This window comes from Arachis hypogaea, chromosome 12 (assembly GCF_003086295.3).
Source record: "Arachis hypogaea cultivar Tifrunner chromosome 12, arahy.Tifrunner.gnm2.J5K5, whole genome shotgun sequence".
In the NCBI taxonomy this organism is placed as follows: domain Eukaryota; kingdom Viridiplantae; phylum Streptophyta; class Magnoliopsida; order Fabales; family Fabaceae; genus Arachis; species Arachis hypogaea.
In genome coordinates this window covers 74730996-74752602 of record NC_092047.1, presented here as the reverse complement: position 1 = coordinate 74752602, position 21607 = coordinate 74730996, and the positions used below count along the sequence as shown (strand labels likewise).

Sequence of the window (21607 nt, the reverse complement as noted above, 5' to 3'; positions counted from 1 at the left end):
TTTAAAAACTAATAAAAAAACATACTAAAAACTAACTAAATCATACTAAAAACTATGTAAAAATAATGCCAAAAGCGTATAGATTATCCGCTCATCACAACACCAAACTTAAATTGTTGCTTGTCCCCAAGCAACTGAAAATCAAATAGGATAAAAAGAAGAGAATATACTATAAATTCCAAAATATCAATGAAACTTAGCTCTAATTAGATGAGCGGGACTAGTAGCTTTTTGCCTCTGAACAGTTTTGGCATCTCACTTAATCCATTGAAGTTCAGAATGATTGGCATCTATAGGAACTTAGAATTTAGATAGTGTTATTGATTCTCCTAGTTCAGTATGTTGATTCTTGAACACATCTACTTTATGAGTCTTGGCCGTGGCCCTAAGCACTTTGTTTTCCAGTATTACCACCGGATACATAAATGCCACAGACACATAACTTGGTGAACCTTTTCAGATTGTGACTCAGCTTTGCTAGAGTCCCCAATTAGAGGTGTCCAGGGTTCTTAAGCACACTCTTCTTTTTGCTTTGGACCTCGACTTTAACCGCTCAGTCTCAAGTTTTCGCTTGACACCTTCACGCCACAAGTACATGGTTAGGGACAGCTTGGTTTAGCCGCTTAGGCCAGCATTTTATTCCTTTGGGCCCTCCTATCCACTGATGCTCAATGCCTTGGATCCTTTTTATTACCCTTGCCTTTTGGTTTAAAGGGTTACTGGCTTTTTGCTCTTGCCTTTTGGTTTAAAGAGCTCTTGGCTTTTTCTGCTTGCTTTTTCTTTTTCTTTTTATTTTTTTTACCAATTTTCTTTTCTTTTTTTTATCAAGCTTTTGTATTCACTGCTTTTTCTTGCTTCAAGAATCAATTTTATGATTTTTCAGATTATCAATAACATTTCTCCTTTTTCGTCATTCTTTCAAGAGCCAACATATTTAACATTCATAAACCACAATATCAAAAGACATATGCATTGTTCAAGCATTCATTCAGAAAACAAAAAGTATTGTCACCATATCAAAATAATTAGACTAGTTTCAAGGATGAATTTGAAACCATGTACTTCTTGTTCTTTTGTTTTTAGAACAGTTTTCGTTTAAGAGAGGTGATGGAGTCATAGGACATTCATAGCTTTAAGACATAGACACTTAAACACTAATGATCATATAGTAAAGACACAAACATAAATAAAACATAAAGCATAATAAACGAAAAATAGAAAATAAGAACAAGGAGATTAAGGAACGGGTCCACCTTAGTAAGGGTGGCGTCTTCCTCTTCTTGAAGAACCAATGGTGATTTTGAGCTCCTCTATGTCTCTTCCTTGCCTTTGTTACTCCTCCCTCATAGCTCTTTGATCTTCTCTAATCTCATGGAGAATGATGGAGTGCTCTTGGTGTTCCATCCTTAGTTGTCCCATGTTAGAGCTTAATTCTTCTAGGGAGGTGTTGATTTGCTCCTAATAGTTTTGTGGAGGAAAGTGCATCCCCTGAGGCATCTCAAGGATTTCATGGTGAGGGAATTCCTCATGCTCTTGTTGAGGTCCATAATTTCTTGTTTTGCAGTCAAATGCTCTACTACTGAGCTATGGACCCTTGAGATGAATCTCTCCATCTCCCATGACTTGGAGGTGGAAGCTTTTGTCTTCCCTTTCCTCTTTCTAGAGGTTTCTCCGGCCTTAGGTTCCATAAATGGTTATGAAAAAACAAAAAGTAATACTTTTACCACACCAAACTTAGAGGGTTTGCTCGTCCTCGAGCAAAAGAAGAAAGAAAGAAGGAGAAGAGGAAGAAAATGGAGGAGATGGAGGGAGAAGGTGCATTCGGTCAAGGGGAAAAAGAGAGGGTTGTGTTGTGTGAAAATGAAGAAGGAATGAGGGGTTTATATAGGAGTGGGAGGAAGTTTAGGGTTCGTCCATTAGGGTTGGGTTTGGGAGGAAAAATGGTTTGAATTTTGGAGGTAGGTGGAGTTTATGGGGAAGAGAGTTATGAAAAGGTGTGAAGAGGAGAGAAGAAAATGTGGGGATCCTGTGGGGTCCACAGATCCTGAGGGGATCCTGTGGGATCCACAGATCCAGTGGGGTCAATGACTTAACATCCCTGTTCCAATTAGGCGTGTAAAACGCCCTTAGCATGCATGTTTTGGCATTAAACGCCAGCTTGCTGCCTGTTTTTGGCGTTAAACGCTCAAATGTTGCCTGTTTCTGGCGTTTAACGCCAGGTAGATGTTTGTTTCTGGCGTTAAACGCCAGCTTGGTGCTTGTTTCTGGCGTTTATCCAGGCTGTGCTGTTTTTAATGCTATTTTTTTGTTTTGTTTTTGATTTTTTTTTTTGTAGTTTTTTTGACTCCATATGATCATCAACCTAATAAAACACGAAATAGAGATAAAAATAAAATAAATATAGTTAAATAACATTGGGTTGCCTCCCAACAAGCGCTTCTTTAATGTCAATAGCTTGATAGTGAGCTCTCATGGAGCCTCACAGATGTTCAGAGCATTTTTGGGACCTCCCAACACCAAACATAGAGTTTGAATGTGGGGGTTCAACACCAAACTTAGAGTTTGACTGTGGGGGCTTTGGTTGACTCTGCAGTGAGAGAAGCTTTTCATGCTTCCTCTCCATGGGTACAGAAGGAGATCCTTGAGTTTTAAACACAAGGTTGTCCTCATTCAGTTGAAGGACCAATTCTCCTCTGTCCACATCAATCACAGCTCTTGCTATGGCTAGGAAGGGTCTTCCAAGGATGATGGATTCATCCTCATCCTTCCCAGTGTCAAGGATTATGAAATCAGCAGGGATGTAAAGGCCTTCAACCTTTACTAACACGTCCTCTACTTGTCCATAAGCCTGTTTTCTTGAGTTGTCTGTCATCTCTAAAGAGATTCTGGCAGCTTGCACCTCAAAGATCCCAAGTTTCTCCACTACAGATAGTGGCATTAAGTTTATTCCTGACCCCAGGTCACACAGAGCCTTCTCAAAGGTCATGGTGCCTATGTTACAGGGAATTAGGAATTTACCAGGATCCTGTTTCTTTTGAGGTATTTTCTGCCTATCCAATGCATTTAGTTCATTGGTGAGCAAGGGAGTTTCATCTTTCCAAGTCTCATTACCAAATAATTTGGCATTCAGCTTCATGATTGTACCAAGGTACTTAGCAACTTGCTCTTCAGTAATGTCTTCATCCTCTTCAGAGGATGAATACTCATCAGAGCTCATGAAGGGCAGAATGAGGTTCAATGGAATCTCTATGGTCTCTAGATGAGCTTCAGATTCCTTTGGTTCCTCAGAGGGAAACTCCTTATTGGTTACTGAGCATCCCAGGAGGTCTTCCTCACTAGGATTCACGTCCTCCTCCTCCATTTTGGGTTCGGCCATACCAAGTAAGGTAATGGCCTTGTACTCTCTTTTTGGATTCTCTTCTGTATTGCTTAGGAGAGTACTAGGAGGAGTTTCAGTGACCCTTTTACTCAGCTGGCCCACTTGTGCCTCCAAATTTCTAATGGAGGACCTTGTTTCATTCATGAAACTTAGAGTGGCCTTAGATAGATCAGAGACTATATTTGCTAAGCTAGATGTATTCTGCTCAGAATTCTCTATCTGTTGCTGAGTGGATGATGGAAAAGGCTTGCTATTGCTAAACCTGTTTCTTCCACCATTATTAAAGCCTTGTTGAGGCTTTTGTTGATCCTTCCATGAGAAATTTGGATGATTTCTCCATGAGGGATTATAGGTATTTCCATAGGATTCCCCCATATAATTCACCTCTGCTATTCCAGGGTTCTCAGGATCATAAGCTTCTTCTTCAGAAGATGCCTTTTGAGTACTGTTGGATGCATCTTGCAATCCATTAAGACTCTGAGAAATCATATTGACTTGCTGAGTCAATATTTTATTCTGAGCCAATATGGCATTCAGAGTATCAATTTCAAGAACTCCCTTCCTCTGAGGCGTCCCATTACTCACAGGATTCCTTTCAGAAGTGTACATGAATTGGTTATTTGCAACCATGTCAATGAGTTCTTAAGCTTCTGCAGGCGTTTTCTTTAGGTGAATGGATCCACCTGCAGAATGGTCCAATGACATCTTTGATAATTCAGACAGACCATCATAGAATATATCCAGGATGGTCCATTCTGAAAGCATGTCAGAAGGACACTTTTTGGTCAGTTGCTTATATCTCTCCCAAGCTTTATAGAGGGATTCACCTTCTTTCTGTTTGAAGGTTTGGACATCCACTCTAAGCTTGATAAGCTTTTGAGGAGGAAAAACTTGGCTAAGAAAGCCGTGACCAGCTTATCCCAAGAGTTCAGGCTATCTTTAGGTTGAGAGTCCAACCATATTCTAGCTCTGTCTCTTATAGCAAACGGGAAAAGAATAAGCTTGTAGACCTCGGAGTCAACCCCATTGGTCTTAACAGTATCATAGATCTGCAAGAATTCAGTTAAGAACTAAAAAGGATCTTCTGATGGAAGTCCATGAAACTTGCAGTTCTGTTGCATCAGAGAAACTAATTGAGGCTTTAGCTCAAAATTGTTTGCTCCAATGGCAGGGATTGAGATGCTTCTTCCATATAAATTGGAATTTGGTGCAGTAAAGTCACCAAGCATCTTCCTTGCATTGTTATTATTTTCGGCCATGTCTCCTTCTTTTTCAAAAATTTTTGTCAGATTTTCTCTAGAGAGTTGTGTTTTAGCTTCCCTTAGCTTCCTCTTCAGAGTCCTTTCAGGTTCAGGATCAGCCTCAACAAGAATGTTCTTGTCCTTGTTCCTGCTCATATGAAAAAGAAGAAAACAGAAAAGAAAATATGGAATCCTCTATGTCACAGTATAGAGATTCCTTTATGTGAGTAGAAGAAGAAAAGAATAGAAGAAGAGAAATTCGAACACCAAGGAGAAGAGAGGGTTCGAATTTTTGAGATGAAGAGAAGTGTTAGTGAATAAATAAATAATTAGAAGGAGATGAGAGAGAGAAAAATTTCGAAAATAATTGAAAAGAAAAGAAGAATATTTTTGTTTTTAATTTAAATTTAAAGTTGAAATTCAAAAATAAAAAAGAAAAATAAAATTAAATTAAATTAAAATTCAAAATAATTAGTTAATTAAAAAGGAATTTTGAAAAAGAGGAAGGTGATTTTCGAAAATTAGAGAGAGAGAGAATTAGTTAGGTAGTTTTGAAAAAGATAAGAATCAAACAAAAAGATAGGATTAATTTGAAAAAGATTTGAAAATCAATTTGAAAAGATAAGAGGTTAGAAAAGATTTTGAGATTGATTTTGAAAAAGATGTGATTGAAACTTATTTTGAAAAAGATTTGAAAAAGAAATTTTAAGATATTTGATTTTGAAAATTAAAGTTGATTACTTGACTAACAAGAAACAAAAAGATATGAATTTAAAATTTAAAGATTGAACCTTTCTTAATAGGCAAGTAACAAACTTAAAAATTTTAGAATCAATCACATTAATTGTTAGTAAAGATTTTGAAATTATGAAATGAAATTAAGAAAAATATTTTGAAAATCATTTTAAAATTTTCGAAAATCATAAAAGCAAAATGAAAAATATTTGATTTTTGAAAAAGATAGAATTTTTAAATTGAAAATTTGATTTGACTCATAAGAAACAACTAAATTTTGAAAATTTTTTGAAAAAGTCAACTCAAATTTTCGAAAGATTATGAGTGAATAAGGGAAAGATATATTTTTTTTATTTTTGAATTTTTAATGATGAAAGAGAAAAACACAAAAAAGACACAAGACATATAAATCATGAATCAAAACAACTAATGCATGCAAGAACACTTTGAATGTCAAGATGAACACCAAGAACACTTTGAATGTCAAGATGGACACCAAGAACTTATTTTTGAAAATTTTTAAGAAAAGAAAAACATGCAAGACACCAAACTTAAAAATTTTTAATGTTAAGACACTAACAAATTGAAAATGCATATGAGAAACAAGAAAAGATGCACAACAAGAAAATGCAAAGATCAAAACAAGAAAAATCATCAAGAACAATTTAAAGATCCATGAAGAACACATGATGAATTTTTGAAAATTAAAGAAAATTATAAAAGCATGCAATTGACACCAAACTTAAAAACTGACACAAGACTCAAACAAGAAACATAATTTTTTTTTTGGTTTTATGATTTTATTAATTTTTTTTTTGTATATTTTTCGAAAATTATTTTGAAAAGGAAAATAAGGATTTCAAAATTTTTAATAGGAATTCCAGGAATCTTGTAATGTTAGTCTAAAAGTCCGGTCCAGGAATTAGACATGGCTCACTAGCCAGCCAAGCTTTCAGTGAAAGCTCCGGTCCAGAATACTAGACATGACCAATGGCCAGCCAAGCTTTAGCAGATACCAATCAGACATACAACAGCTGATACTTCATTCAACTTGCTTCTGTGCTAATGAGTGGAAGCCTCGATCCAAAAGAGTTAGACATGGCTTTACAGCCAGTCAGGCTTCAATATGTTTCATGAAACTCTAAAATTCATTCTTAAAAATTCTGAAGCCATAGAATAATTTATTTTTTGAAGAATTTTTTTTGGTATTTTTTGAAAATAAGAAATAAAAAGCTTAAAATTAAAATAAAATTACCTAATCTGAGCAACAAGATGAACCTTCAGTTGTCCAAACTCGAACAATCCCCGGCAACGGCGCCAAAAACTTGGTATGCAAAATCGTGATCGTTCATTCCTTGGTAACGGCGTCAAAAACTTTATACGCACGTTCATAATCTTAATTCTTTGTCACAACTTTGCACAACTAACCAGCAAGTGCACTGGGTCGTCCAAGTAATAAACCTTACGTGAGTAAGGGTCGATCCCACGGAGATTGTCGGCTTGAAGCAAGCTATGGTCACCTTGTAAATCTCAGTCAGGCAGATTCAAATGGTTATAGAGTTTTAATAATTAAAAGATAAATAAAACATAAAATAAGATAGAAATACTTATGTAATTCATTGGTGAGAATTTCAGATAAGCGTATGGAGATGCTTTTGTTCCTCCTGAACCTCTGCTTTCCTGCTGTCTTCATCCAATCATTCCTACTCCTTTCCATGGCAAGCGTTATGTAGCGCATCACAATCGTCAATGGCTACATCCCATCCTCACAGTGAAAATGGTCCAAAATGCGCTGTCACCGCACGGCTATTCATCTGTCGGTTCTCGATCATACTGGAATAGGATTCAGTAATCCTTTTGCGTCTATCACTACGCCCAGCACTCGCGAGTTTGAAGCTCGTCACAGCCATCCCTTCCCAGATCCTACTCGGAATACCACAGACAAGGTTTAGACTTTTCGGATCTCAAGAATGGCCGCCAATAATTCTAGCCTATACCACGAAGACTCTGATCTCATGGAATGGAAGGCTCGGTTGTCAGGCGAGGCAACCATGCGTCATGAACCATGAGGCTAAGAGATATGCACTTAAGCGATTGCAAGTAGAACGGTAGTGGTTGTCAGGCACGCGTTCATAGGTGAGAATGATGATGAGTGTCATAGATCATCACCTTCCTCAAGTTGAAGAACAAGTGTATAGAAAAACAATAGTACTTCGCATTAATTCATGAGGAATAGCAGAGCTCCACACCTTAATCTATGGTGTGTAGAAACTCTACCGTTGAAAATACATAAGTGATAATGGTCCAGGCATGGCCGAATGGCCAGCCCCCATAAAGGTCTAAGATAGCATAAAACTGATCAAAGATGTCTAATACAATAGTAAAAGGTCCTATTTATATCAGACTAGTTACTAGGGTTTACAGAAATGAGTAAATGATACAGAAATCCATTTCCGGGGCCCACTTAGTGTGTGCTTGGGCTGAGCATTGAGTTTTACACGTGTAGAGGCTTCTCTTGGAGTTGAACGCCAGTTTGTAACCTATTTCTGGTGTTTAACTCTGCTTTGCAACCTGTTTCTGGCGTTTAACTCCAGAATATGGCAGAAAGCTGGCGTTGAATGCCAGTTTACTTCATCTAAACTCGGGAAAAGTATGGACTATTATATATTGCTGGAAAGCCCTGGATGTCTACTTTCCAACGCAATTGAGAGCGCGCCATTTGGACTCCTGTAGCTCCAGAAAATCCACTTTGGATGTCTCCAGAACACACTTATCTTCATCCCCACTATCAAACAAGTCGCTGTCACCACTGTTCCTCACGCAATCCTCGTCCGACTCCTCCTCGCCCTCCTCTGCCTCATCCACTGGAATGGCGACATGAATGGGCGGTGGTGCGAGGGATCGGTCGTCCTGCACATAGGTCGAGTGTATAGAAGGACCACCGCCACCGTGTCCCACCTCTGCAAAAAGATCCATTACTTGCTCCACCATGATCCTCCCATGGATGTCGAACATCACTTGCACATGCTCGTCCCCTAGAAGTTGGAATAGTCGAAACCGGAAGACTCCGTTACCCATGGGTGCCAGCAACCTATATGCCACCCTTCCGATTTCCCTCGTTTCTGTACCACCGAGTTTGCTCAATATCAAACTCCTCAAATCGGACAACGTCTCCACACACTGAGTGCGAAACAATATCGGATCCTCACTGATGAGCGGATAATTTATACGCTTTTTGGCATTGTTTTTAGTAGGATCTAGTTACTTTTAAGGATATTTATATTAGTTTTTATGTTAAATTCACATTTCTGGACTTTACTATGAGTTTGTGTGTTTTTCTGTGATTTCAGATATTTTCTGGCTGAAATTGAGAGACTTGAGCAAAAATCAGATTCAGAGGTTGAAGAAGGACTGCTGATGCTGTTGGATTCTGACCTCCCTGCACTCAAAGTGGATTTTCTGGAGCTACAGAACTTCAAATGGCGCGCTTCCAATTGCGTTGGAAAGTAGACATCCAGGACTTTTCAGAAATATATAATAGTCCATACTTTGCCCGAGTTTAGATGACGCAAAAGGGCGTTGAACGCCAGTTCTACACTGCAGTCTGGAGTTAAACGCTAGAAACACGTCACGAACCAAAGTTGAACGCCAAAAACACGTTACAACTTGGCGTTCAACTCCAAAAGAAGCCTCTGCACGTGTAAACTTCAAGCTCAGCCCAAGCACACACCAAGTGGGCCCCGGAAGTGGATTTATGCATCAATTACTTACTTTTGTAAACCCTAGTAACTAGTTTAGTATAAATAGGACTTTTTACTATTGTATTTACATCTTTGGATCATCTTTGATCAGTTTTATGCTATCATAGACTTTCATGGGGGCTGGCAATTCGGCCATGCATGGACCATTATCACTTATGTATTTTCAAACGGTAGAGTTTCTGCACTCCATAGATTAAGGTGTGGAGCTCTGCTATTCCTCATGATTTAATGCAAAATACTACTATTTTCTATTCAATTCAACTTATTCCGCTTCTAAGATATCCATTCGCACCCAAGAACATGATGAATGTGATGATTATGTGACGCTCATCATCATTCTCACTTATGAACGCGTGCCTGACAAACACTTCCGTTCTAGATGCAACCAAGCTAGAATGAGTATCTCTTAGATATCTAATACAGGGGACCGAGTCCGAGTTATTAGTATCTTCGTGGTATAAGTTAGAACCCATGGATGGCCATTCCTGAGATCCGAAAAGTCTAAACCTTTTCTGTGGTATTCCGAGTAGGATCTGGGAAGGGATGACTGTGACGAACTTCAAACTCGCGAGTGCTGGGCGTAGTGACAGATGCAAAAGGATAGTAAATCCTATTCCAGTATGATCGAGAACCTCCAGATGATTAGCCATGCCGTGACAGAGTATTTGGACCATTTTCACAGAGAGGATGGGATGTAGCCATTGACAACGGTGATGCCCTTACAGAAAGCTTGCCATGGAAAGGAGTAAGACTGATTGAATGAAGACAGCGGAAAAGCAGAGATTCAGAGGAACGAAAGCATCTCTATACGCTTATCTGAAATTCTCACCAATGATTTACATAAGTCTTTTTATCTTTATTTTCTGTTTATTTATTATTATTATTCGAAAATACTATAACCATTTGATATCCGCCTGACTGAGATTTACAAAGTGGCCATAGCTTGCTTCATACCAACAATCTCCGTGGGATCGACCCTTACTCACGTAAGGTTTTATTACTTGGACGACCCAATGCACTTGCTGGTTAGTTGTGCGAAGTTGTGAAGTTATGTTTGGACCATGGTATTGTGCACCAGTTATTGGCGCCATTGCCAGGGAGAGAACGAACAACAAATTTTACAACCTCAGAGTAACAATTTCGCATAACAAGTTTTTGGCACCGTTGCCGGGGTTTGTTCGAGTTTGGACAACTGACGGTTCATCGTGTTGCCCAGATTGGGTAATTTTCTTCTTATTTTCAAAAAATTTTCAAAAATTTTTCAAAAATATTTTCTTCTTTTTCGTTTTTCCCAATTAATATTCGAAAAAAAAATATTTCTTCAAAAATTTTTCAAAAATCTTTCAAAAATTTCTCATCTATTTTCAAAAAATTATTCTAAATTTTTAAGAATGAATTCTAGTGTTTCATGAAGCATGTTGAAGCCTGGCTGGCTGTAAAGCCATGTCTAATTCTTTTGGACTGTGGCTTCCAACCATCAGCATAGAGGCAAGTTAATTGGAATATCAGCTGTTGCATGCCTGATTTATATCCTAAAGCTGGCTGGCTATTAAGCCATGCCCAACCCATGGATTGGATCTTTAGGCCAACATTGAAAGATTCCTGGGATTCTTATTAAAAATTTTGAATTTCTTATTTTCTTTTTCCTATATGTTTTTTGAAAAAAAAATCTAAAAGAAAATACAAAAAATTTATAAAATCATAAAAATAAAAAATATTGTGTTTCTTGTTTGAGTCTTGAGTCAATTTTTAAGTTTGGTGTCAATTGCATTTTTTTCTAAAAAATTTATGCATTTTTCGAAAATTCATGCATTCATAGTGTTCTTCACGATCTTCAAGTTGTTCTTGGCCAGTCTTCTTGTTTGATCTTCATATTTTCGTGTTTTGTGTCTTTTCTTGTTTTTCATATGCATTCTTGCATTTATAGTGTCTATACATGAAAATTTTCTAAGTTTGGTGTCTTGCATATTTTCTTTTCTTGAAAATTTTTCAAAAATAAGTTCTTGATGTTCATCTTGACATTCAAAGTGTTCTTGGTGTTCATCTTGACATTCATAGTGTTCTTGCATGCATCACATGTTTTGATCTAAAATTTTCATGCATTGCATCATTTTTCATGTTTTTCTCTCTCATCATTAAAAATTCAAAAATAAAAAAATATCTTTCCTTTTTTCTCTCATAAATTTCGAAAATTTGGATTGACTTTTTCAAAAATTTTTAAAATTCAATTGTTTCTTATGAGTCAAATCAAATTTTCAATTTAAAAATCTTATCTTTCTAAAAATCATTTTCAAAAATCAAATCTTTTTCATTTTTCTTATTTATTTTCAAAAATTTTAAAAATATTTTTCAAAAAAAATCTTTTTCTTAATTTTATCTCATAATTTTCGAAAATATCATCAACAATTAATGTTTTGATTCAAAAATTTCAAGTTTGTTACTTACTTGTTAAGAAAGATTCAAGCTTTAAGTTCTAGAATCATATCTTGTGATTTCTTGTGAATCAAGTCGTTAATTGTGATTTTAAAAATCAAATGTTTTTCAAAACTAATTTCAATCATATCTTTTCAAAAATATCTTTTTATCTTATCTTTTTCAAATATCTTTTCTAACTTCTTATCTTCTTATCTTCTAAAAATTGATTTTCAAATTTGTTTCAACTAACTAATTAACTTTTTGTTTGTTTCTTATCTCTTTCAAAACTACCTAACTAACTACGCCTCTCTAATTTTTGAAAATACCTCCCTCTTTTTCAAAAATTCTTTTTAATTAATTAATTGTTTAAATTTTAATTTTAATTTCAATTTTTCTTTAATTTTCGAAAATCATTAACTATTTTTCAAAATCAATTTTCGAAATTCCCTCTCTCCCATCTCCTTCTATTTATTCATTACTTACTTATACTTCTCTTCATCTCATATCTCTGTTATCCTCACCCTTGTGTTTGGATTCTCCTCCCTTCTCTTTCCTTACATTACATTCTTTCCTTCTTCTACTCACCCAAAAGAATCTCTATATTGTGACATAGAGGATTCCATATTTTCTTCGTTATCCCCTTCTTTGTCAATTGAGCAGGAGCAAGGACAAGAACATTCTTGTTGAAGCAGATCCTGAACCTAAAAGGACTCTGAAAAAGAAACTAAGAGAAGCTAAAATACAACAATCCAGAGACAACCTTACAGGAATTTTCGAATAAGAAGAGGAGATGGCAGCCGAAAATAATAATAATGCAAGGAGGATGCTTGGTGACTTTACTGCACCTAATTCTAATTTACATGGAAGAAGCATCTCCATCCCCACCATTGGAGCAAATAATTTTGAGCTTAAAACTCAATTAGTTTCTCTGACAACAAAACTGCAAGTTTCATGGACTTTCATCTGAAGATCCCTTTCAGTTCTTAACTGAATTCTTGCAGATATATGATACTGTTAAGACTAATAGAGTAGATCTTGAAGTCTACAGGCTCATGCTTTTCCCTTTTGCTGTGAGAGACAAAGCTAGAATATAGTTGGACTCTCAACCTAAGGATAGCTTGAACTCTTGGGATAAGCTGGTTAAGACTTTCTTAGCCAAGTTCTTTCCTCCTCAAAAGCTGAGTAAGCTTAGAGTGGATGTTCAAACCTTCAGACAGAAAGAAGGTGAATCCCTCTATAAAGTTTGGGAGAGATACAAGGAACTGACCAAAAAGTGTCCTTCTGACATGCTTTCAGAATGGACCATCCTGGATATATTCTATGATGGTCTGTCTGAATTAGCTAAGATGTCATTGGATACTTCTGCAGGTGGATCCATTCACCTAAAGAAAACGCCAGCAGAAGCTCAAGAACTCATTGACATGGTTGCTAACAACCAGTTCATGTACACTTCTGAGAGGAATCCTGTGAATAATGGGACGCCTCAGAAGAAGGGAGTTCTTGAAATTGATACTCTGAATGCTATATTGGCTCAGAATAAAATATTGACTCAGCAAGTCAATATGATTTCTCAGAGTCTGAATGGAATGCAAGCTGCATCCAACAGTACTAAAGAGGCATCTTCTGAAGAAGAAGCTTATGATCCTGAGAACCCTGCAATATCAGAGGCAAATTATATGGGTGAACCTTATGGAAACACCTATAACCCCTCATGGAGAAATCACCCAAATTTCTCATGGAAGGATCAACAAAAGCCTCAACAAGGCTTTAATAATGGTGGAAGAAACAGGTTTAGCAATAGCAAGCCTTTTCTATCATCCACTCAGCAACAGACAGAAAACTCTGAGCAAAATACCTCTAATTTAGCAAACTTAGTCTCTGATCTATCTAAGGCCACTCTGAGTTTCATGATTGAAACAAGGTCATCCATTAGAAATTTGGAGGCACAAGTAGGCTAGCTGAGTAAGAAGATCACTGAAATCCCTCCTAGTACTCTCCCAAGCAATACAGAAGAAAATCCAAAAGGAAAGTGCAAGGCCATTGATATAACCATCATGGCCGAATCCAAGGAGGAAGGGGAGGACGTGAATCCCAAGGAGGAAGACCTTCTGGGACGTCCAGTGATCAACAAGGAGTTTCCCTCTGAGGAACCAAAGGAATCTGAGACTCATCTAGAGATCATAGAGATTCCATTGAACCTCCTTATGCCCTTCATGAGCTCTGATGAGTATTCTTCTTCTGAAAAGAATGAGGATGTTACTAAAGAGCAAGTTGCCAAGTTCCTTGGTGCAATCATGAAGCTGAATGCCAATTTATTTGGTAATAAAACTTGGGGAGATGAACCTCCCCTGTTCACCAATGAACTAAATGCATTGGATCAACTAAGATTGCCTCAGAAGAAACAGGATCTTGGAAAGTTCCTAATACCTTGCACCATAGGCACCATAACCTTTGAGAAGGCTCTATGTGACCTTGGATCAGGAAGAAACCTCATGCCACTCTCTGTAATGGAGAAACTGGGAATCTTTGAGGTGCAAGCTACTAAAATCTCATTAGAGATGGCAGACAACTCAAGAAAGGAGGCTTATGGACAAGTAGAGGACGTGTTAGTAAAGGTTGAAGGCCTTTACATTCCTGCTGATTTCATAATCCTGGATACTGGGAAGGATGAGGATGAATCCGTCATTCTTGGAAGACCCTTCCTAGCCACAGCAAGAGTTGTGATTGATGTTGACAGAGGTGAACTAGTCCTTCAATTGAACGAGGACTCCCTTGTGTTTAAAACTCAAGGTCATCCTTCTGTAAACATGGAAAAGAGGCACAGTAAGCTTCTCTCAGTACAGAGTCATACAGAGCCCCCACAATCAAACTCTAAGTTTGGTGTTGGGAGGCCACAACCAAACTCTAAGTTTGGTTTTGAACTCCCATATCCAAACTCTAAGTTTGGTGTTGGGAGTCTATAAAATTGACCTGATCACCTGTGTGGCTCCATGAGAGCCCACTGTCAAGCTATTGACATTAAAGAAGCGCTTGTTGGGAGGCAACTCAATTTTTATTTATCTAATTTTATTTTTATTTTTATTGTTCTTTCATGTTTTATTAGGTTCATGATCATGTGGAGTCACAAAATAAATAGAAAAATAAAAAACAGAATCAAAAACAGCAGAAGAAAAATCACACCCTGGAGGAAGGACTTACTGGCGTTTAAACGCCAGTAAGGAGCATCTGGCTGGCGTTCAACGCCAGAACAGAGCATGGATATGGCGTTGAACGCCCAAAACAAGCAGCATCCTGGCGTTCAGACGCTAGGAATGCACACTGAGGAAAGCTGGCGCTGAACGCCAGAAACAAGCATAGAACTGGCGTTCAACGCCAGAAACATGCTGCCTCTGGGCGCTGAACGCCCAGAACAAGCATCAGTTCGGCGTTTAAATGCCAGAATTGCATGCAAAGGTGTTTTACATGCCTAATTGGTGCAGGGATGCAAATCCTTGACACGTCAGGATCTGTGGACCCCACAGGATCCCCACATACCTCCACTCACCTTACCTCCTCATAATCCTATATCACCCTTTCCCAAGAACCCTTCACCACTCACATCCATTACTCCCCTAAAACCATCATACAACCCACCTACACCCACCCACTCAAATTCAAACCATCAACTCACCTCCATATCTTCTTCTTCTTCTACTATTCTTTCTTCTTTTGCTCGAGGGCGAGCAAACATTCTAAGTTTGGTGTGGAAAAAGCATTGCTTTTTTTATTTTTCCATAACCACTGATGGCACCTAAAGCCAGAGAAACCTCTAGAAAGAGGAAAGGGAAGACAAAAGCTTCCATCAAGGGTCTATAGCTCAGTGGTAGAACATTTGACTGCAAATCAAGAGATCCCTGAGACACCTCAGGGGATACATTTTCCTCCACACAATTATTGGGAGCAACTAAGGGTGGAACATCAAGGGCACTCCATCATCCTCCATGAAATTAGAGAAGATCAAAGAGCTATGAGGGAGGAGCAACAAAGACAAGGAAGAGACATAGAAGAGCTCAAGGACATCATTGGTTCCTCAAGAAGAAAACACCACCATCACTAAGGTGGACTCATTCCTTGTTCTCAAATTTTCTGTTTTTCATTTTCTTTCTATTAAATGTTTATCTATGTTTGTGTCTTTATTACATGATCATTAGTGTCTAAGTGTCTATGCCTTAAAGTAGTGAATATGAATCCATCACCTCTCTTAAATGAAAAATGTTTTTAATTCAAAAGAACAAGAAGTACATGAGTTTCGAATTTATCCTTGAACTTAGTTTAATTATTTTGATGTGGAGACAATACTTTTTGTTTTCTGAATGAATACTTGAACAGTGCATATGTCTTTTGAAGTTGATGTTTTAGAATGTTAAATATGTTGGCTCTTGAAAGAATGATGAACAGGAGACATGTTATTTGATAATCTAAAAAATCATAAAAATGATTCTTGAAGCAAGAAAAAGCAGTGAATACAAAAGCTTGCAGAAAAAAAAAATGGCAAAAAAAAGAAAAAAAAAAGCAAGCAGAAAAAACCAAAAGCTCTTAAAACCAAAAGGCAAGAGCAAAAAGCCAATAACCCTTAAAACCAAAAGGCAAGGATAAATAAAAAGGATCCCAAGGCTTTGAGTATCAGTGGATAGGAGGGCCTAAAGGAATAAAATCCTGGCCTAAGCGGCTAAACCAAGCTGTCCCTAACCATGTGCTTGTGGCGTGAAGGTGTCAAGTGAAAACTTGAGACTGAGCGGTTAAAGTCAAGGTCCAAAGCAAAAGAAGAGTGTGCTTAAGAACCCTGGACACCTCTAATTGGGGACTTTAGCAAAGCTGAGTCACAATCTGAAAAGGTTCACTCAATTATGTGTCTGTGGCATTTATGTATCCGGTGGTACTATTGGAAAACAAAGTGCTTAGGGCCACGGCCAAGACTCATAAAGTAGCTGTGTTCAAGAATCAACATACTGAACTAGGAGAATCAATAACACTATCTGAACTATGAGTTCCTATAGATGCCAATCATTCTGAACCTCAATGGATAAAGTGAGATGCCAAAACTATTCAAGAGGCAAAAAGCTACAAGTCCCGCTCATCTGATTGGAGCTATGTTTCATTGATATTTTGGAATTTATAGTATATTCTCTTCTTTTTTATCCTATTTGATTTTCAGTTGCTTGGGGACAAGCAACAATTTAAGTTTGGTGTTGTGATGAGCCGATAATTTATACGCTTTTTGGCATTGTTTTTAGTATGTTTTTAGTAGGATCTAGTTACTTTTAGGGATGTTTTTATTAGTTTTTATGTTAAATTCACATTTCTGGACTTTACTATGAGTTTGTGTATTTTTCTGTGATTTCAGGTATTTTCTGGCTGAAATTGAGGGACTTGAGCAAAAATCAGATTCAGAGGTTGAAGAAAGACTGCTGATGCTGTTGGATTCTAACCTCCCTGCACTCAAAGTGGATTTTCTAGAGCTACAGAACTCCAAATGGCGCGCTTCCAATTGCGTTGGAAAGTAGACATCCCGAGCTTTCCAGAAATGAATAATAGTCTATACTTTGCCCGAGTTTAGATGACGCAAAAGGGCGTTGAACGCCAGTTCTACGCTGCAGTCTGGAGTTAAACGGCAGAAACACGTCACGAACCAGAGTTGAACGCCAAAAACACGTTACAACTTGGCGTTCAACTCCAAAAGAAGCCTCTGCACGTGTAAACTTCAAGCTCAGCCCAAGCACACACCAAGTGGGCCCCGGAAGTGGATTTATGCATCAATTACTTACTTCTGTAAACCCTAGTAACTAGTTTAGTATAAATAGGACTTTTTACTATTGTATTTACATCTTTGGATCATCTTTGATCAGTTTTATGCTATCATAGACTTTCATGGGGCTGGCCATTCGGCCATGCCTGGACCATTATCACTTATGTATTTTCAAACGGTAGAGTTTATGCACTCCATAGATTAAGGTGTGGAGCTCTGCTATTCCTCATGATTTAATGCAAAATACTACTATTTTCTATTCAATTCAACTTATTCCGCTTCTAAGATATCCATTCGCACCCAAGAACATGATGAATGTGATGATTATGTGATGCTCATCATCATTCTCACTTATGAACGCGTGCCTGACAAACACTTCCGTTCTACATGCAACCAAGCTAGAATGAGTATCTCTTAGATATCTAATACAGGGGACCGAGTCCAAGTTATTAGTATCTTCGTGGTATAAGTTAGAACCCATGGATGGCCATTCCTGAGATCCGGAAAGTCTAAACCTTGTCTGTGGTATTTCGAGTAGGATCTGGGAAGGGATGGCTGTGACGAACTTCAAACTCGCGAGTGCTGGGCATAGTGACAGATGCAAAAGGATAGTAAATCCTATTCCAGCATGATCGAGAACCTCCAGATGATTAGCCATGCCGTGACAGAGCATTTGGACCATTTTCACAGAGAGGATGGGATGTAGCCATTGACAACGGTGATGCCCTTACAGAAAGCTTGTCATGGAAAGGAGTAAGACTGATTGAATGAAGACAGCGGGAAAGCAGAGATTCAGAGGAACGAAAGCATCTCTATACGCTTATCTGAAATTCTCACCAATGATTTACATAAGTCTTTTTATCTTTATTTTCTGTTTATTTATTATTATTATTCGAAAATACTATAACCATTTGATATCCACCTGACTGAGATTTACAAGGTGACCATAGCTTGCTTCATACCAACAATCTCCGTGGGATCGACCCTTACTCACGTAAGGTTTTATTACTTGGATGACCCATTGCACTTACTGGTTAGTTGTGCGAAGTTGTGAAGTTATGTTTGGACCATGGTATTGTGCACCAGTTATTGGCGCCATTGCCAGGGAGAGAACGAACAACAAATGTTACAACCTCAGAGTAACAATTTCGCATATCACTCACACTCAAATGTCACCCGTTGTCGCCGTTTCTCAACGATAGTTGGGATAAACAAGCACAACTATGTATGGACTACTGGCCATTAATGACTTATATTTGTGAGAAATAAGAGACACAAAAAGAAAAAAAAAAGTTTGTGAAGAATACCAAAGGTTACACATCCTTTTATAGCTGTTGGGATAACACTCCATGTATCTTGTTTACACTGTAAACGAAATGGACATTACATGTATCTCATTTACAGTGTAAACGAAATAGCCATGTTACAGCTGATGTGTCATATCTTATTTATACTGTAAACGAGATACATCTCGTTTACAGTATAAATGAGATATGACTGGAAAATGCAAATCGATAAATATTTTTAAAAATATTTATTTCGAAAATTATTAATTTTATTTTATTTATTTAAATAAAAAATCCTAATTTCATATGAAGAGTTTTTACATGTTTTAATTCTTAAAAAAGTGGTGTCTATCCTATAAAAAAGATTGAAAATTAATATTTAATGTAAAATATAAAATAAATAATTATTAAATATTTAAAATTTTATTATAACAGATAAGTTAATCAAAAATTAGGAAATTTTTTTTATTTAAATGAATTCAATATGTTATTTACTAAAATTCGTAATACACATAATATTTATTGATGTACATAATTTTATATATATGGAGTACTGTATCTAAATTACATTAAACAATTTATCTTGGGTACTTAGTCACCGCAGTTGTGCATAAAACGAATACTCAATAATCGAGATATAACCAAAATGCATTTAATGTTAGTGTAGTCCGGATACGTATTTTATTTAGCGATTTAACTATAATATTATGTATTTGTGTTATTCTACTTGTATGATTAATTAAATATTTAATTTAAAAATATAATTTAAAAGTATAAAAATTTAATTTATAAAAATAATATAAATTAATAATTTTATTTAGACCAATTTAAAAAATAAAAGTGGATATATTTTGTTACTATTATTTAATAATACGTATGCAATTTTAAATCACTAATTTTAAATTAGTGGTGGGACACAATTTCACCTAAATTTTAGGAAAATTTATATAAATAAATTGTTTGGCTCCCAAATTTACACAATTACAACTTTACAAAGAATAAGACACAAATATATTTTTACAGAGATACGTAATCCGCTACAGGTATCCGCGGATTACATTGTTGGAGTGACCGCTAGAGGCAGTAGCGACTTTTGTTGAAGGTCGCTTGTGCATAAACCGCTACTGGTAATAACGGTTTGTGTGTGTGGGGATGCGTGTGTAAATCGCTGGAGGCAGCAGCGGTTTACGTTGAGCGTGGTTGCCTATATAAACTGTGGAAGGCAACCGTGGATTCCTCATTTGGAGTGGATCTTGCGTTTGGCTAGAGAGAGTAAATTCTAGAGCTTCGGCAGAGCAATTTGAGAGTGAGTCCGAGGTATCTGAGTGTGACCTCTAGCTGGATATCATGGCAGAAGAACGGAGCTTGTACCGACTGAACGGTGTTGCCCATATTGCCGGTGCCATTGCCGATGAGGTCAGTTATATTTTATTTTATTTTTTTAAAATTATCATTTATTAATTAGAAAAATGGTATGTAGGGTAGAGGAATTAGAATTTATAATTTAACCGTTATAGTTTGAAATTAGACCTTGCATGTTAGGATGTAGAATGTAGTGGGGCTGTACTTGAGAATCGGTTTGAATCGCAATTTTTGTTCCGTTAATTTCCGAATGTTAACTTTTATAAGAATTTTTTTTACATTCTTTTTGGGTTAAATCGATTTTCGTGAAAGGCTTCTTTAAAAGCAACCGATTTTGGGGACCGGAAACTGCTAATCTAATTGTGCAACCTGTTTTTGTATTAGTCCAAAAAAAGATGTTTTTCGCAATTTGATTTGACGATTGACTAATAGGTTAATAGTTTAATTGTTTAATTGTTTAATTTGTTTCCTTGTTTGGTGATGGTATAAGCAATTTGTTGTTATTAGATAGGGGGATTTGTTATAGATAGTAGAATTTAATTGTTTCGTGTATATCTTTCATATTGTGTGCAGCCAACTAGGTGTATCTATAGTGTGAGACGGCAACAAAATATGTCCATGCATCACAGGATCATCCTGTATTTAGAGAGGGCTGGATTGTACCACTTGGCCAGGTTAAACAGTCACTGGTTCTTGTTGGACGAGTCCTTGGTCAGTGCATTCATTGAGAGGTGGCGCCCTGAGACGCACACCTTTAATATGCCTTTTGGAGAGTGCATAGTGACATTGCAAGATGTGGTGTTTCAGATTGGGTTACCTGTCGATGGGGAGGCCTTGAGTGGTTGCCTTGGAGAGTTTGAGAAATTCATAGAGGGTGGCCGACCAGCGCAGGAGTGGTTTCAGGATCTATTCGGTGAGCTTCCACCATCGAATAAGGTCAAGCAGATGACAGTCCACTTTATATTGTTCCATGAGAGGTTTAGAATGTTACCAGCAGATGCGACCGAGGACACTGTTCGTATTTACGCACGTGCCTACATCATGATGCTGTTATCCACTCAGTTATTTGGGGACAAGAGTGCGAACCGGGTACATATACAGTGGTTGCCATATTTGGTGAATCTTGATGACATGGGGAGGTATAGCTGGGGGTCGGCCGCTTTGGAAAGGTTGTATCGATGCATTCTCAACTCGATCCGGTCCAGCCTCAAATTCAAAATCAGGAACACCAGGAGGCACATCAACATGGACAACCGCACACGTTGAGGATCAAGAATCAGAACTGTCGCTGCTACCACAGGCATCGATGTCGAGGCACCACCGATCATCGTCGACTGAGGATTCGGCGCCGATGCCTCGGAGCTGTCGACACCATCTTCCAACTTCACAAGCAGCTCGGGTATTCTGACCTCGGAAAAACTCCGCACGTAGTGAAACAAGACCTGCAAGTCTTCATCAGACCCTATCACAAAGGTCTCATATCTCACACCAGCTGACATAACGACAATGAAAATTTTGTAATACAACTTTTTTACCCACTTCGTCCCACACGCACCGAGCTTCCATAATATGCTGAGCTTAATCTCTGCCAACGTACTCGACGACCGGATAAAAATACTAAGCGGTTCTCTATCCGTAAATTT

General features: G+C 37.5%; 1 protein-coding gene and 2 non-coding genes across 3 annotated transcripts; 2 read left to right on the top strand and 1 right to left on the bottom strand.

Annotated features, from left to right (window-relative positions):
• The first annotated feature begins 4138 nt into the window (after positions 1 to 4138).
• LOC112731749 (small nucleolar RNA R71) lies at positions 4139 to 4246 on the top strand. The gene has a single exon (XR_003167512.1). It is a non-coding gene; the product is annotated as a small nucleolar RNA R71 (small nucleolar RNA).
• An 8469-nt stretch (positions 4247 to 12715) lies between these two features.
• Positions 12716 to 12823, bottom strand: LOC112731212 (small nucleolar RNA R71). Its single transcript, XR_003167000.1, has one exon. It is a non-coding gene; the product is annotated as a small nucleolar RNA R71 (small nucleolar RNA).
• Positions 12824 to 19949: 7126 nt separating this feature from the next.
• Positions 19950 to 21230, top strand: LOC112730132 (protein MAIN-LIKE 1-like). Its single transcript, XM_025780238.1, has 2 exons — positions 19950 to 20018; positions 20538 to 21230. The coding sequence occupies exons 1-2, from the start codon at positions 19950 to 19952 to the stop codon at positions 21228 to 21230; spliced, it is 762 nt and encodes a 253-aa protein (XP_025636023.1).
• The last annotated feature ends 377 nt before the right edge of the window (positions 21231 to 21607 follow it).

Bases quoted from the DNA above. Each gene is read 5' to 3' on its own strand.
- LOC112730132 (XM_025780238.1), top strand. From the start codon at position 19,950: ATGGCAGAAGAACGGAGCTTGTACCGACTGAACGGTGTTGCCCATATT. The intron at 20,019-20,537 runs GTCAGTTATATT...TATTGTGTGCAG, and splicing joins CCGGTGCCATTGCCGATGAG to CCAACTAGGTGTATCTATAG.